The 16264-nt window shown below is 68.3% G+C and overlaps 2 protein-coding genes across 2 annotated transcripts; one reads left to right on the top strand and one right to left on the bottom strand.

Moving 5' to 3' along the window:
* The first annotated feature begins 685 nt into the window (after nt 1–685).
* On the top strand, nt 686–3784 carry LOC135408082 (chymotrypsin-like elastase family member 1). Its single transcript, XM_064643427.1, is given in 9 exon segments — nt 686–863; nt 972–1054; nt 1146–1246; nt 1677–1802; nt 1885–1906; nt 1908–2022; nt 2253–2398; nt 3056–3205; nt 3664–3784. Coding segments are annotated over 9 exon segments (807 nt in total). The 5' UTR covers nt 686–817; the 3' UTR covers nt 3682–3784.
* A 1986-nt stretch (nt 3785–5770) lies between these two features.
* On the bottom strand, nt 5771–11903 carry LOC135408086 (chymotrypsin-like elastase family member 1; the record flags this gene model as incomplete). The annotated part of the gene is given in 7 exon segments (XM_064643431.1): nt 5771–5812; nt 9879–9920; nt 9922–10029; nt 10749–10922; nt 11146–11263; nt 11346–11471; nt 11749–11903. Coding segments are annotated over 7 exon segments (765 nt in total), but the record flags the coding sequence as incomplete, so codon positions are not given.
* Nucleotides 11904–16264: the final 4361 nt, after the last annotated feature.

Genomic DNA, 16264 nt, shown 5'->3' with positions numbered 1-16264 from the left:
CCAAAGGTTCCCCCAAAACAGCCCCAAGTCGGAGCTGAAGGGGTAGAAAACGTCAGAGTTTGGGCCCCAAATCCGGGTTTTATTCCAGACCTGGTGGGTGTCCCGTTTATCCCCAAAATAAGGCCCCTGGGGGGGGGGGAGGGGGAATCTCCTGATCCAGCCCTGGGGGTTTGGGGAGGGGGGAAAGGTCGTTCCCTGGGTTTGCCTCCATTTCCCCATCCCGATGTGGGATGGACCTTCAGGGCTTGGATCAAACCCTGGGACCATCCCTCAAATCCAGGCCATGGATGAGTCCCAGGAGGAGCATCCCGGGGGCTGAGAGCGGGACAAACTCGGGACAGGAGTGGGGAAGGGCAGCGGAGCCGGGGGGCACTCGGGGGGTGTCCCAAGGACCCAGAGCCGGGGGGCACTTGGGGGGTGTCCCAAGGACCCAGAGCCGGGGGGCACTCGGGGGGTGTCCCAAGGACCCAGAGCCGGGGGGCACTCGGGGGGTGTCCCAAGGACCCAGATCCGGGGGGCACTCGGGGTGTCCCAAGGACCCAGATCCGGGGGCACTCGGGGGGTGTCCCAAGGACCCAGATCCGGGGGCACTCGGGGGGTGTCCCAAGGTCCCTGATCCGGGGGGCACTCGGGCCGTGCCCGGGGCGCTCCGGCCTTGCCCTCGGGCCGTGTGTGCTCTGGCAGAGGGTCCAAGGCCGCCCGGGGGGGCCGCGGCACCTGCTTTCCTTCCCGCCCCTCCCTCGCCGGCCCCGTTAAAGCGGCCGCGCCGCAGCCCCCGCTCCCGCCGCCTCCGCCGCGCTCCGGGACGAGGACGAGGATGATGATGCTGCAGCTCGTGCTCCTCGCCGCCCTCGCCCTCTGCGGTGGGTGCCCCGACGGAGCCTTCGGCCTCCGACCCCCCTGACCTCCCCCTCCCGGCCGCCGCTCACCCGTCCCTCTGTCCCTCTGTCCCTCTGTCCCTCTGTCCCCAGGGCGCTGCTCCGAGCCGGCTCTCGAGGGCACCCAGCGCGTGGTCGGGGGCACCGAGGCGCGCTCGCACTCCTGGCCCTCCCAGGTGGGTCCTGCCGGGGGTCCCCCGGCCCGGCCCGGGGGTCGCGCGGCCCCGGCACCCGCCAGTGACCCCCCCGTGTGTCCCCCCCGCCCAGATCTCCCTGCAGTATTCCTCGGGGGGCAGCTGGTACCACACCTGCGGGGGATCCCTCATCCAGAGGAACTGGGTGATGACGGCAGCCCACTGCGTCACCAGGTCAGTGCCCACCCTGAAAACCCCGCGGCAAAAGCCTTTTGGACCCCAAAAACCTTCCCACCCCTGGAGGCCTTTGGGGCTCCTCGCTCGGGGGCTCCTCAGGAAAAGCCGTTTTTCCCCAAAAACCTTCCCACCCTCGGAGGCACCTCTGGGGCTCCTCCCTCAGGTGCTCCTCGGGAAAAAACCCTTTGGCCCCCAAAAAACCTCCTTCCCACCCTTGGCAGCCTTTGGGCTCCTCGCTCGGGGGCTCCTCAGGAAAAGCCCTTTGCCCCCAAAAACCTTCCCACCCCTGGAGGCCTTTGGGGCTCCTCGCTCGGGGCTCCAGGGCCCGTCTCCGGGAGCATCCTCTCCTCGCCCGGAGCGCTCGGGATCGGCTCAGCCCCGCCCTGAGCGCGCTTTGGGGCCGATCCCCTTTTCCCCCCGGCGGCAGCAACCTGAACTTCCGCGTGGTGGCCGGGGAGCACAACCTGAACACCAACGAGGGCACCGAGCAGGTCTTCAGCGTCAGCAGGATCATCATCCACCCCTTCTATAACAGCAACAACGTCGCCGCAGGGTAACGCCCGCGGGAGGGGGCTCGGGGGGAGCCCGGCCGCCCTTCGGGGGGGCCCGGCCACAACCTCTCCTCCCCTCGGCAGCTACGACATCGCCCTGCTGCGCCCTGGGCAGCTCGGCCACCCTCAACAGCTACGTGCAGCTGGCGGTGCTGCCCCAGGAGGGCACCATCCTGCCCAACAACTACCCCTGCTACATCACGGGCTGGGGCCGCACCCGCAGTGAGTCCGGGGGGGCCCGAATCGCCCCGAGCGGGGGCACCGCGGGGAGCTGCGGCGGCTTTGGGAGCCCCGGGCGGGGCCAGGGGGGATCACGGGGGGCTTCGCCGCGGGGGCCGGGGGGGGTTTGGGGGGTCCGGGGGGCAGAGGGCCGGGAGGGGCCGGGCCGGGCTGGGGCCGGGGGGGCCGCGGGTCGGGGCCGGAGGGGCACTGACGGTGCCGGGTCCGTGCAGCCAACGGGCCAGCTCTCCAGCGTCCTGCTCCAGCCTACCTGCCCGTGGTGGACTACCAGACCTGCTCCAGCTCGGCCTACTGGGGCTCCACCGTCAAGAGCACCATGGTCTGTGCCGGCGGCGACGGCGTGCGCTCCGGCTGCCAGGCACGGCCCTGCTGCTCCCCGGGCACCTCCAGCATCCCCCCGGGCACCTCCAGCATCCCCCCGGGCACCTCCAGCATCCCCCCCCTCAGGCACCTCCAGCATCCCCCCGGGCACCTCCAGCATCCCCCCGGGCACCTCCAGCATCCCCTCTGCCCCCGGGGAACTCTAACCCAGCCCCTCTCTGTGCCCCTCCGGGCACCTCCAGCATCCCTGGGGCTCCTGACCCCCCCCTGTGGCCCTCTCCGGCCCCTCTCTGTACCCCCGGCACCTCCAGCACCCTCTCTGTCCCCGGGAAACTCTCTGTGCCCCTCCAACACCTTCAGCATCCCCGCTGCCCCTTTGAACTCTAACCTGGCCCCTCTCTGTGCCCCCCGGCACCTCCAGCATCCCCTCTGCCCCCCAGGGAACTCTCTGTGCCCCCAGCACCTCCAGCGTCCCCGCTCCCCTCGCTCACCGACCCCTCACTGTGCCCCCGTTACCCCCTGGACCCCTTTCCCTTAACCGCCCCTCTCTGCACTCCCCCAGCTCCTCCTTCCCCTCTGCCTCACCCCACCCCTCGCCCTGACCCCCCTTTCCCCCTCTCACCCCCAGCCCCTCCCTGTGCCCCCCCGGCTCCCCCGAGCCCCTGCGCCCCCTCTGACCCCCCTGTCCCCGCAGGGCGATTCGGGCGGTCCCCTCCACTGCGCCGTCAATGGCCAGTACCAGGTGCACGGGGTCACCAGCTTCGTGTCCAGCCTGGGCTGCAACACGGCCCTCAAGCCCACCGTGTTCACGCGCGTCTCCGCCTACATCTCCTGGATCAACAGCGTGAGGCCCCAACCGGCTCCGGACCCGCCCATCGACCCTTCCCTTCCCGGCCCCGTTCCCCTTCCCATTCCCGTTCCCCTTCCCGACCGCGTTCCCAGCCCCATTCTCTGCCCCGTTCCTGACCCCGTTCCCCTTCCCGGCCCCGTTCCCGACCCCGTTCCCCTTCCCAGCCCCGTTCCCGTTCCCGACCCCGTTCCCGTTCCCATTCCCTTTCCCGTTCTCCTTCCCGATCCCCTTCCCTTTCCCGACCCCTTCCCCTTCCCTCCCCTTCCCTTCCCGGCCCTGTTCCCATTCCCCTTCCCGGCCCCGTTCCCATTCCCGTTTCCTGCCCCGTTCCCGTTCCTTCCCGTCCCGTTCCTGATCCCCTTCCCCTTCCCTTTCCCGATTCCATCCCCGTCCCCTTTCCCGTCCCCGTCCCCGTCCCCGCCCGGCTCAGCCGCTGCCTTTGTGCCCCCCAGGTCATCGCCCAGAACTGAGCCGAGCCCCACCAGCCCCCGGCCCGCCCCGGGGGCACCGCCCGCCCCCCCGGCGCTCCCCGCGCCCCCCGCAGCCCCGCCCGCAATAAAAGCTCTGCCCGCCGCCCGGACTCGCTCCCTGCTCTGCCCCGCGCCCGGACCAGCCCTCCCGCTCCCCCGAGCCTTCCTCCTCCTCCTCCTCCTGCCCTCCCGGCCCCCCCGGCCCTGCCGGCCCTCCTCTGCCTCCCCCTCGGGGAAAAGCCCCTGGCTCGGAGCTGGGGGGGCACCGGAACCCCCCGGAATGGGGGAAAAGGGGCAAACGCCGCAAATCCCTTCTCGGGCAGCACCGCGGGCCCTGGGGACAGGGGGGGACAGGGGGGGGACACTGGGGACACGGGGGGGACACGGGGGGACACGGGGGGACATGGGGGGACATGGGGGTCACGGGGGGACACGGGGGGACACGGGGGGACGGGGGGGGGACACGGGGGGGACACGGGGGGACACGGGGGGACACGGGGGGATATGGGGGGATACGGGGGGGAAAGGGGGGGACACGGGGGGACACGGGGGGACACGGGGGGACACGGGGGGACATGGGGGGACAGGGAGGAACACGGGGGGACATGGGGGGACACGAGGGGACACGGGGGGACACTGGGGGGACATGGGGAGGACACGGGGGGAACATGTGGAGACACGGGGGGGACATGGAGGGACACAGGGGGACACGGGGGGGATCCCACTGGGATCCTCTTCCCAACCCCACCTCCTCGGCCAGCAGAGATGTTGCATTTGGGCACTGTCACCTCCTCGGCCTGGGGCTGCTGTGCCACCACCCCCAGGCTGGGCACAAACCAGCAGCACCAACGGGCACCCAGTTCCCAAATTAACCCCAAACCAGACCCGGAGGGGAATCCAGAGCCGGGAGGGGCTTCCCCGTCACCCCTTTGGCACGTCCCGCTGGACAAAACTGCCCTGGACAACAAGGACACCCGGCCCAGGCCCCGAGGGAAGCCAGGCCATGGAATCCTCAGGGATTCCAGCCAAACTTCCAAGCCTGGCTCTACCAGGACCCTTCTGGGCAAAGTGTCCAGCCCGGCCAGACAAACCCCCCCGGGCTGGGGGAGCAGTGGCTGAGGGTGGGACAGGGGGGTCAAATGGAGGGGAGAGGGGGCAAAGGGGATCCATGGGGTGACGTGGGGCTGGGGAGCAGGTTCGGGGGTCCCAGAGGGCTTTTCCAGGGGTCTCCAAAGCCCTCCTGGAGGACTCGGGTGCAGGGCTGGAAGGTCAGCTGGGTGAGTTGGGTGGTGGCCCCGCACTGGGAGGAGCCACTGACCCCCCCGGGGACAGAGAAGCCCCCAGAGAGACCCCGGGAGAGGAGGGGCTGGGAAATCACCCCTGGGTGGAGTTTGGGCTGAACAGACCCGGAGACCTCAGCCTTGGCTTCCCCCATTCACCATCCCGGGGCCTCCTCTGGGCACTCTGAGAGCTCCAGACCCTTCCAAAGGGAGCATCTCCCGTGTTGTGCCCCCCAAACTGCCCCGGGACCCCGGATGGGGCTGGGAAACCCCCCCCCCGAGGGCGAGGGATGGACTCTGCTCCTGGGACGGGGCAGCCCCGCAGGGAGGGTGGGACGGGGGTGACCTTGGGGGTCCTTTCCCAGCTCAGGGACTGTGCAGATGGACAGGCTGGGAATGAGGGGCTGGAGAACAGCTGGGAACGGGACCTGAGGGTCCTGGGGATGGAGAGCTGGGTGGGGGTCCTGGGGGGCCCTTGAGCAAAGCCTTGGCTGCTCTGCCCCGGGGCATCGTCCTGGAGAACCTGCGGCCCCAAACGGGACAGGGGCACCCTCTGGGGGAATGGGGCCACATCCAGGTGGGAATGGGGCACATCCAGGTGGGAATGGGGCCACATCCAGGTGGGACATGGAGCCACATCCAGGTGGGAATGGGGTCACATCCAGGTGGGAATGGGGGCACATCCAGGTGGGACATGGGGTCACATCAGGTGGGAATGGGGCACATCCAGGTGGGAATGGGGGGGCACACCCAGGTGGGAATGGGGGCACACCCAGGTGGGGCTGAGCACCAGTGGGGTTCCCCAGGGGTCAGTTTTGGGTCTGGTCCTGTTCGACATCTTTACTGATGATCTGGGCAAGGAGATCAAGGGCACTCTTAGTCAGTTCACAGGTGACCCCACGCTGGGGGGATGTGGCTCTGCTGGAGGGGAGGAAGCTCTGCAGAGGGGTCTGACCAAGCTGGATTGGTGGGACAACAGCAGGAGGGTCAACAAAACCGAGTGCCAGATCCTGCACTTGGGTCAAAACAACCCCCTGGAATGCTCCCGGCTGGGGGCAGAGGGGCTGGGAAAGGCCCAGGGCAGGGACTGTCCCCCTGTGCTGGCACTGCTGAGGCCCCTCGAGGGCTGTACCCAGTTCTGGGCCCTCATGGCAAGAGAGACATTGAGGGGCTGGAGCGTGTCCGGAGCTGGGATTGGGCTGGAGCACCAGGACAAGGGGCTGGAGAACTGAGGGAGCTGGGGGGGCTCAGCCTGGAGAAAAGGAGGCTCAGGGGGGACCTTCTCGCTCTCCACAACCCCCTGACAGGGGGGGGGTACCGGGGGGGATTGTTCTCTGCTCCCAGGAACAAGGGACAGGAGGAGAGGGAACGGCTTCGAACTGTGCCAGGGGAGGGTCAGGCTGGACACCAGCAGGAATTTCTTCCTGGAAAGGGCTGTTAAACATTGGCAGGGGCTGCCCAGGGAGGTTTGGAGTCCCCAGCCCTGGAGGTGTCCAAGGAAGGCCTGGCCGTGGCACTCAGTGCTCTGGGCTGGGGGACAAGGTGGGCACCGGGGCACAGGGTGGGCTCAGTGGTCCTGGAGGCCTTTTCTGACCTCAGGGATTTTGGGATTCTGGTGCAGTAGCTCCGTTTGCAGCTGGAGGTGCAGGTTGAGCTCTGGGTGCCCTTGGCACGACAAAGGAGCTGGTGCCAGGTCAGGGACACTGCGAGAGACAGGGGGAGCCCAAGGCTTGGAGAGAGACTGGAGAGCTTGGAATGAGAGGGGATAACAGCCCAGGGGTCCTTTGCTTGGGGTCCCTCCTCAGGGACACCAGCTCGGGCTGTTCCTGTGTCACTGCCCTGGGCTGTTCCCGTGTCCCTGCCCCGGGAATTGGTGGCTTTGGGCACTGAGACATCGGAGACTCCCTGCGGGAAACCTGGGGTAGAATTGCTGGGCAAACCTGAACTGGCTGGGAGAGGGGGGGCTGGGGGGAGTCCAGCAGGACCCCTGGGGTCACTGGGGCCACCCACGGCCAAGGGGCTCCGGTCCCAGCAGGGACAGTCCCTGGGGTGGGAGTGTGGGAGCCAGGGAGCCTCAGGGATTGTCCCACAGGGAAAGTTCCTTAGAGAGGACCTTGTGCTGGTAGAGGGAGGAGACTGTCCCGCTCTGCTCTGGGCTGGGGGGGCTCATCTCGAGTCCTGGACAGTTTGGGTGCCTCATTCCCACCTGGATGTGCCCCCATTCCCACCTGGATGTGCCCCCATTCCCACCTGGATGTGACCTCATTCCCACCTGGATGTGGCTCCATGTCCCACCTGGATGTGGCCCCATTCCCACCTGGATGTGGCTCCATGTTCCACTTGGATGTGGCTCCATGTCCGACCTGGACGTGGCCCAATTTCCACCTGGATGTGGCCCCATTCCCACCTGGATGTGCCCCCATTCCCACCTGGATGTGGCCCCATTCCCCAGAGGGTGCCCCTGTCCCGTTTGGGGCCACAGGTTCTCCAGGACGATGCCCCGGGGCAGAGCAGCCAAGGCTTTGCTCAAGGGCCCCCCAGGACCCCCCACCCAGCTCTCCATCCCCAGGACCCTCAGGTCCGTTCCCAGCTGTTCTCCAGCCCCTCATTCCCAGCCTGTCCATCTGCACAGTCCCTGAGCTGGGAAAGGACCCCCAAGGTCACCCCGTCCCACCCTCCCTGCGGGGCTGCCCCGTCCCAGGAGCAGAGTCCATCCCTCGCCCTCGGGGGGGGGGTTTCCCAGCCCCTCATCCGGGGGTCCCGGGGCAGTTTGGGGGCACAACACGGGAGATGCTCCCTTTGGAAGGGTCTGGAGCTCTCAGAGTGCCCAGAGGAGGCCCCGGGGATGGCTGAATGGGGGAAGCCAAGGCTGAGGTCTCCGGGTCTGTTCAGCCCAAACTCCACCCAGGGGTGATTTCCCAGCCCCTCCTCTCCCGGGGTCTCTCTGGGGGCTTCTCTGTCCCCGGGGGGGTCAGTGGCTCCTCCCAGTGCGGGGCCACCACCCAACTCACCCAGCTGACCTTCCAGCCCTGCACCCGAGTCCTCCAGGAGGGCTTTGGAGACCCTGGAAAAGCCCTCTGGGACCCCCGAACCTGCTCCCCAGCCCCACGTCACCCCATGGATCCCCTTTGCCCCCTCTCCCCCCCATTTGACCCCCCTGTCCCACCTCAGCCACTGCTCCCCCAGCCCGGGGGGTTTGTCTGGCCGGGCTGGACACTTTGCCCAGAAGGGGTCCTGGCAGAGCCAGGCTGGGAAGTTTGGCTGGAATCCCTGAGGATTCCATGGCCTGGCTTCCCTCGGGGCCTGGGCCGGGTGTCCCTTGTTGTCCAGGGCAGTTTTGTCCAGCGGGACGTGCCAAAGGGGTGACGGGAAGCCCCTCCCGGCTCTGGATTCCCCCCCGGGTCTGGTTTGGCGTTAATTTGGGAACTGGGTGCCCGTTGGTGCTGCTGGTTTGTGCCCAGCCCGGGGGTGGTGGCACAGCAGCCCCAGGCCGAGGAGGTGACAGTGCCCAAATGCAACATCTCTGCTGGCCGAGGAGGTGGGGTTGGGAAGAGGATCCCAGTGGGATCCCCCCCGTGTCCCCCTGTGTCCCTCCATGTCCCCCCGTGTCTCCACATGTCCCCCCCGTGTCCTCCCCATGTCCCCCCAGTGTCCCCCCGTGTCCCCTCGTGTCCCCCCATGTCCCCCCGTGTTCCTCCCTGTCCCCCCATGTCCCCCCGTGTCCCCCCCGTGTCCCCCCGTGTCCCCCCGTGTCCCCCCGTGTCCCCCCCTTTCCCCCCGTATCCCAGGGCCGCGGTGCTGCCCGGAAGGGGATTTGCGGCGTTTGCCCCTTTTCCCCCATCCCGGGGGGTTCCGGTGCCCCCCCCAGCTCCGAGCCAGGGGCTTTTCCGAGGGGGAGGCAGAGGAGGGCCGGCAGGGCCGGGGGGCCGGGAGGGCAGGAGGAGGAGGAGGAGGAAGGCTCGGGGGAGCGGGAGGGCTGGTCCGGGCGCGGGGCAGAGCAGGGAGCGAGTCCGGGCGGCGGGCAGAGCTTTTATTGCGGGCGGGGGCTGCGGGGGGCGCGGGGAGCGCCGGGGGGTGGGCGGTGCCCCGGGGCTGGCCGGGGGCTGGCGGGGCTCGGCTCAGTTTCTGGGCGATGACCTGGGGGGCACAAAGGCAGCGGCTGAGCCGGGCGGGGACGGGGACGGGGACGGGAAAGGGGATGGGAAGGGGAAAGGGGACGGGGATGGGAATGGGAACGGGGACGGGAACGGGAACGGGATCGGGGTCGGGAACGGGATCGGGGTCGGGAACGGGAATGGGAATGGGAAATGGGAATGGGAATGGGAATGGGAAAGGGAACGGGAACGGGGTCGGGAACAGGGACGGGAATGGAATCGGGGACGGGAACGGGGTCGGGAACGGGGACGGGGATGGGGGACGGGAATGGGATCGTGAGCGGGAACGGGGCTGGGAAGGGGAAGGGAACGGGGTCAGGAACGGGAACGGGAACGGGAACGGGATCGGGAACGGGAACGGATTGGGATCAGGATCGGAAATGGGGTCCGGAATGGGAACGGGAACAGGGATGGGGACGGGAATGGGATCAGGAATGGGATCGGGAACGGGAAGGGAACGGGAACGGAATTGGGATCGGGAACGGAACGGGAACGGAATTGGGATCGGGAACGGGAACGGAACGGGAAGGAGGGGAACGGGGTCGGGAATGGGATCGGGAAAGGAAACGGGAAGGGGAACAGGAACGGGGCAGGGAAGGGAATGGGAAGGGAACGAGGTAGGGAACGGGAAGGGGAACGGGGTCAGGAACGGGGCAGAGAATGGGGCTGGGAACGCGGTCGGGAAGGGGAACGGGGCCGGGAAGGGAACGGGGCTGGGAAGGGAAGGGTCGATGGGCGGGTCCGGAGCCGGTTGGGGCCTCACGCTGTTGATCCAGGAGATGTAGGCGGAGACGCGCGTGAACACTGGTGGGCTTGAGGGCCGTGTTGCAGCCCAGGCTGGACACGAAGCTGGTGACCCCGTGCACCTGGTACTGGCCATTGACGGCGCAGTGGAGGGGACCGCCCGAATCGCCCTGCGGGGACAGGGGGGTCAGAGGGGGCACAGGGGCTCGGGGGAGCCGGGGGGGGCACAGGGAGGGGCTGGGGTGAGAGGGGGAAAGGGGGGTCAGGGTGAGGGGTGGGTGAGGCAGAGGGGAAGGAGGAGCCGGGGGAGTGCAGAGAGGGGTCGGTGAATGGGGGGGAAAGGGGTCCAGGGGGTAACGGGGGCAACAGCGAGGGGGTCGGTGAGCGAGGGGAGCGGGGGACGCAGGAGGTGACAGGGGACAGAGAGGGGCCGGGGGGCACAGAGAGGGGCCGAGGGGAGCGGGGATGCTGGAGGTGCTGGGGGGGTACAGAGAGGGGCTGGGTAAGAGTTCCCCCAGGGGGTTGGGATGCTGGAGGTGCCCGGGGGGGCACAGAGAGGGGTCAGGGGAAGCAAGGATGCTGGAGGTGCTGGGGGGGCACAGAGACGGGCCAGGAGGGCGCAGAGAGGGGCCAGAGGCAGAAGGGATGCTGGAGGTGCCCGGGGGGGGAATGCTGGAGGTGCCTGGGGGGATGCTGGAGGTGCCCGGGGGGATGATGGAGGTGCCCGGGGGGGGGGATGCTGGAGGTGCCCGGGGGGATGCTGGAGGTGCCCGGGGGGATGCTGGAGGTGCCGGGGGGGGGGTTGGGGGGGGATGCTGGAGGTGCCCGGGGGGATGCTGGAGGTGCCTGGGGGGATCCTGGAGGTGCCCGGGGAGGAGCAGGGCCGTGCCTGGCAGCCGGAGCGCACGCCGTCGCCGCCGGCACAGACCATGGTGCTCTTGACGGTGGAGCCCCAGTAGGCCGAGCTGGAGCAGGTCTGGTAGTCCACCACGGGCAGGTAGGCCTGGAGCAGGACGCCTGGAGAGCTGCCCGTTGGCTGCACGGACCCGGCACCGTCAGTGCCCTCCGGCCCCGACCCGCGGCCCCCCGCGGCCCCCCCGGCCACAGCCCGGCCCCTCCCGGCCCCTCTGCCCCCCGGACCCCCCCAAACTCCCCCCGGCCCCCGGCGAAGCCCCCCGTGATGCCTCCTGGCCCCGCCCGGGGCTCCCAAAGCCGCCGCAGCTCCCCGCGGTGCCCCCGCTCGGGGCGATTCGGGCCCCCCGGACTCACTGCGGGTGCGGCCCAGCCGTGATGTAGCAGGGGTAGTTGTTGGGCAGGATGGTGCCCTCCTGGGGCAGCACCGCCAGCTGCACGTAGCTGTTGAGGGTGGCCGAGCTGCCCAGGCGCAGCAGGGCGATGTCGTAGCTGCCGAGGGGAGGGAGAGGTTGTGGCCGGGCCCCCCCGAAGGGCGGCGGGCTCCCCCCGAGCCCCCTCCCGCGGGCGTTACCCTGCGGCGACGTTGTTGCTGTTATAGAAGGGGTGGATGATGATCCTGCTGACGCTGAAGACCTGCTCGGTGCCCTCGTTGGTGTTCAGGTTGTGCTCCCCGGCCACCACGCGGAAGTTCAGGTTGCTGCCGGCCGGGGGGAAAAGGGGATCGGCCCAAAGCGCGCTCAGGGCGGGGCTGAGCCGATCCCGAGCGCTCCGGGGCGAGGAGAGGATGCTCCCGGAGACGGGCCCTGGAGCCCCGAGCGAGGAGCCCAAAGGCCCTCCAGGGGTGGGAAGGTTTTTGGGGGCAAAGGGCTTTTCTGAGGAGCCCTCGAGCGAGGAGCCCAAAGGCCTCCAGGGGTGGGAAGGTTTTTGGGGGTCCAAAGGGCTTTTGCCGCGGGGTTTTCAGGGTGGGCACTGACCTGGTGACGCAGTGGGCTGCCGTCATCACCCAGTTCCTCTGGATGAGGGATCCCCCGCAGGTGTGGTACCAGCTGCCCCCCGAGGAATACTGCAGGGAGATCTGGGCGGGGGGGACACACGGGGGGTCACTGGCGGGTGCCGGGGCCGCGCGGAACCCCCGGGCCGGGCCGGGGGACCCCCGGCAGGACCCACCTGGAGGCCAGGAGTGCGAGCGCGCCTCGGTGCCCCCGACCACGCGCTGGGTGCCCTCGAGAGCCGGCTCGGAGCAGCGCCCTGGGGACAGACGGACAGAGGGACAGAGGGACAGAGGGACAGAGGGACGGGTGAGCGGCGGCCGGGAGGGGGAGGTCAGGGAAGTCGGAGGCCGAAGGCTCCGTCGGGGCACCCACCGCAGAGGGCGAGGGCGGCGAGGAGCACGAGCTGCAGCATCATCATCCTCGTCCTCGTCCCGGAGCGCGGCGGAGGCGGCGGGAGCGGGGGCTGCGGCGCGGCCGCTTTAACGGGGCCGGCGAGGGAGGGGCGGGAAGGAAAGCAGGTGCCGCGGCCCCCCCGGGCGGCCTTGGACCCTCTGCCAGAGCACACACGGCCCGAGGGCAAGGCCGGAGCGCCCCCGGCACGGCCCGAGTGCCCCCCGGATCAGGGACCTTGGACACCCCCCGAGTGCCCCCGGATCTGGGTCCTTTCACCCCCCGAGTGCCCCCCGGCTCTGGGTCCTTGGGACACCCCCCAAGTGCCCCCCGGCTCTGGACCTTGGGACACCCCCCGAGTGCCCCCCGGCTCTGGGTCCTTGGGACACCCCCCGAGTGCCCCCCGGCTCTGGGTCCTTGGGACACCCCCCGAGTGCCCCCGATCTGGGTCCTTTCACCCCCCGAGTGCCCCCCGGCTCTGGGTCCTTGGGACACCCCCCAAGTGCCCCCCGGCTCTGGGACCTTGGGACACCCCCCGAGTGCCCCCCCGGCTCTGGGTCCTTGGGACACCCCCCGAGTGCCCCCCGGCCTCTGGGTCCTTGGGACACCCCCCAAGTGCCCCCCGGCTCTGGGTTTCCCCCTTGGGACACCCCCCCAAGTGCCCCCCGGCTCCGCTGCCCTTCCCCACTCCTGTCCCGAGTTTGTCCCGCTCTCAGCCCCCGGGATGCTCCTCCTGGGGCTCATCCATGGCCTGGATTTGAGGGATGGTCACAGGGTTTGGTCCAAGCCCTGAAGGTCCATCCCACATCGGGATGGGGAAATGGAGGCAAACCCAGGGAACGACCTTTCCCCCCTCCCCAAACCCCCAGGGCTGATCAGGAGATTCCCCCTCCCCCCCCAGGGGCCTTATTTTGGGGATAAACGGGACACCCCACCAGGTCTGGAATAAAACCCGGATTTGGGGCCAAAACTGTGACCGTTTTCTACCCCTTCAGCTCCGACTTGGGGCGTTTTGGGGAACCTTTGGCCTCGAGGTGCCGGTGCTGGCAAACAGCCCTCGGGGTCACAGGGACCGTTGTGTGCCCAGGGAACCAAACCTGCGGAATTCCAAAGCACCTGGAGCAGTTCTGCCCTTATCTCCAAGGAAAACACAAGGTTTGCCGGGAACACGATCTCCCCCACACTCGGGGTTTGTTTGATCGGGCCCCAAGGGAGGGGAGGGACGGAAGCAAAGGGTCCCACCCGGGGACAGCCCGACCCGAGGGAACCCCCCAGAGGGGACACGAAGGGCTGTGACCACATTTTGGGGCCAAAATGTGGGATTGGGGCATTAATGATGGTTTTGGGGCTGTGCTGGGACCACAAAGAATCTTTGTGGGTCCCCTCCAACAGTGGACGTTCCAAGATTCTCTGATCCCTGTGGATCCCTCCCAACTCAGATATCCCAGGATTCCTGATCCCGGAGGTCAGGGAGCGCTTGGACCACCCAGATCCGTTGGGATTGGGGTATTTTGGGGGGGTTTTGGGGCTGTTCTGTGCAGGGCCAGGAGCTGGACAGAACGTTCCTGGTGAGTCCCCCAACTCCACACGTCCCACAATTCTGTGACACTCGTGGGTTCTCTCCAGCTCCGGCCATTCCACGATCCCGGGATTCCGGAGGTCAGGGAGCACTTGGACACCACTCTTGGACAGTGGGATTTTGGGGGGTTGGGGTTTGTCCTTGCAGAGCCAAGAGTTGATGTCGATGATCCCTGTGGGTCCCTCCCAACTCAGGATATTCCATGATCCCTGTGAGTCCCTCCCAACTCTGATATTCCATGGTCCCTGCGAGTCCCTCCCAACTCTGGATATTCCATGGTCCCTGTGAATCCCTTTCAGCTCTGGATATTCCATGATCCCTCTGGGTCCCTCCCAACCCTGGATATTCCATGGTCCCTGCGAGTCCCTTTCAGCTCTGGATTTTCCATGATTCCAGAGGCTGAGTGCTTGGACAACACTCTTGGCCATTGGGATTTTGGAATTAGTGGAATTTGGGGTCGTCCTTTGCAGGGCCAGGAGTTGGAGTTGATGATCCTCATGGATCTCTCCCAGCATGGGATATTCCCGGCTCTCTGGCCCTCCCGGTCCAGCGACGTTCCGGGGTTTCAGGGGTGTCATTCAGGGGGCCGGGGGGGGGTCGTTCCAGGGGTTCAGGGGGGCCATTCCGGGGGTGCCAGAGAAGCTGTTCTGGGGGTGCCATGGGGGCCATTCTGGAGGTTTCCAGGGGCACATTTGGGGGTGCCAGGGGGGTTGTTCCAGGGGTGCCAGGGGGGCTCTTGTGGGGTTCCCAGGGGGTCCATTCTGGGGGTGCCAGGGGGCTGTGCCAGGGGGGCCATTCAGGGGGAGCTATTCTGGGGTGCCAGGGGGTTGTTCCAGGGGTTCCGGGAGGCCATTCCGGGGGTGCCAGGGGGGCCATTCTGGGGGTACCAGGGGGGCCATTCTGGAGTTTCCAGGGGCACCATTTTGGGGGTGCCGTGGGGGCTGTTCCAGGGTGACAGGGGGCTCTCTCCTGGGGTTTCCAGGGGGCCATTCTGGGGGTGCCTGAGGGGCCGTTCTGGGCATGCCAGGGTGTTGTTCCGGGGGTGCCAGGGGGCCATTCTGGAGGTGCCAGGGGAGCTGTTCCGGGGGTGCCAGTGTGTCGTTCCGGGGGGGTGTCGTTCCGGGGGGCCATTCTGTGGAAGCCGTTCCGGGGGGCCGTCGGGGGTACAGGGTGTCGTTCTGGGGTGCCGTTCCGGGGGGGCCGTTCCGGGGGTGTCATTTCGGGGGGGCCGTTCCGGGGGGGGCCGTTCCGGGGGTGTCGTTCCGGGGGGGCCGTCCGGGGGGCCGTTCCCGGGTGCAGCGGATGCTGCGGTGACCTCGAACCTTCCTCCGTCCCCAACCCCCAGCGGCAGCGGGGCCGCGGGAGGGGCCGGGCAGGGGCGGCCATGGCCGAGGCAGGGCGGGCAGCGCCGGGCTCCTCGCCAGGCAGGTCCAGAAGCACCTGAGCCGCGCCCAGGAGAAGGTGAGGGGGGGGCCCGGGCATTCCCGAAATCCCGGCCCCGCTCGGGTCCAGCCCTGTTCCCCCCGCCCCGGCACCGAGGGAGCGGCACGGCCGGAGTTTGGGGGGCTCTGGGTCGTCCCTCCAGGGGTTTGGGGGGTGGGGGCGTCTCCTAAAGCCCCCCCGAGATCGTTTGGGTTTTCTCAAAGTGGGGGGTTTCCACCCCAAAACCTTCTGGGGGGGAGTTATGGGGGGCTGTGAGGTGGTGGCAGGGGTGCCTGGGCAGGGGTGAATTTGGGGGCTCTGGGTCATAGCTCCGAGGGTTTGGGGGGTGGTGGCGTCTCCCAAAGCCCCCCAGGGTGGCTTGGGTTTTCTCAAAGTGGGGTTTTTCACCCCAAAACCTTCTGGAGAGTGTTTGAGGGCACTGGAAGGTGGTGGCAGGGGGTGCCCGGGACTGGGGGGGGAATTTGGGGGGTTCTGGGTCTTCGCTCCCAGGTTTTGCGGGGTGGTGGCATCTCTTAAAAACCCCCCAGGATCGTTTGGGTTTTCTCAAAGTGGGGTTTTTTCGCCTCAAAACCTTCTGGGAGGGGTTATGGGGCACCGTAAGGTGGTGGCAGGGGGTGCCCGGGCGGGGGGGGGGGGGGGAATTTGGGGGGCTCTGGGTCATTGCTCTGAGGAATTTGGGGGCTCTGGGTCGTCGCTCCCAGGGTTTGGGGGGTGGTGGCATCTCCTAAGCCCCCCAGGGTGGTTTGGGTTTTCCAAAAGTGGGGTTTCCATCCCAAAACCTCCCGGGGGGTCACGGGGGCTGTGAGGGGGTGGCAGGGGGTGGTCCCCCCCCAGGACAGGGGTGGGGGGTCGTCCCAGGAATGGGGTGGGCGGGAAGGAGGGGGAGGGGCAGCGGAAACGGGCGATTCTCGCCCGGTTTGGGGCAGTTTTGGGTCGTTCCCCTTCCCTTTCCCTCCCCAGAAGAGCGGCGGCGACTCCGGTTTTGGGGGACACAAAGACTCCCCCTCCCCACCCCAGGTTTCCTGGCCGGGGCTCGGGGCTAAATTTGGCTCCCCCGGGGCTCTTATCGGCCCCAACCGGCTGTGG

This window comes from Pseudopipra pipra, unplaced genomic scaffold, assembly GCF_036250125.1.
Source record: "Pseudopipra pipra isolate bDixPip1 unplaced genomic scaffold, bDixPip1.hap1 HAP1_SCAFFOLD_174, whole genome shotgun sequence".
Lineage (NCBI taxonomy): Eukaryota > Metazoa > Chordata > Aves > Passeriformes > Pipridae > Pseudopipra > Pseudopipra pipra.
This window is presented reverse-complemented; position numbering and strand designations above follow the sequence as displayed.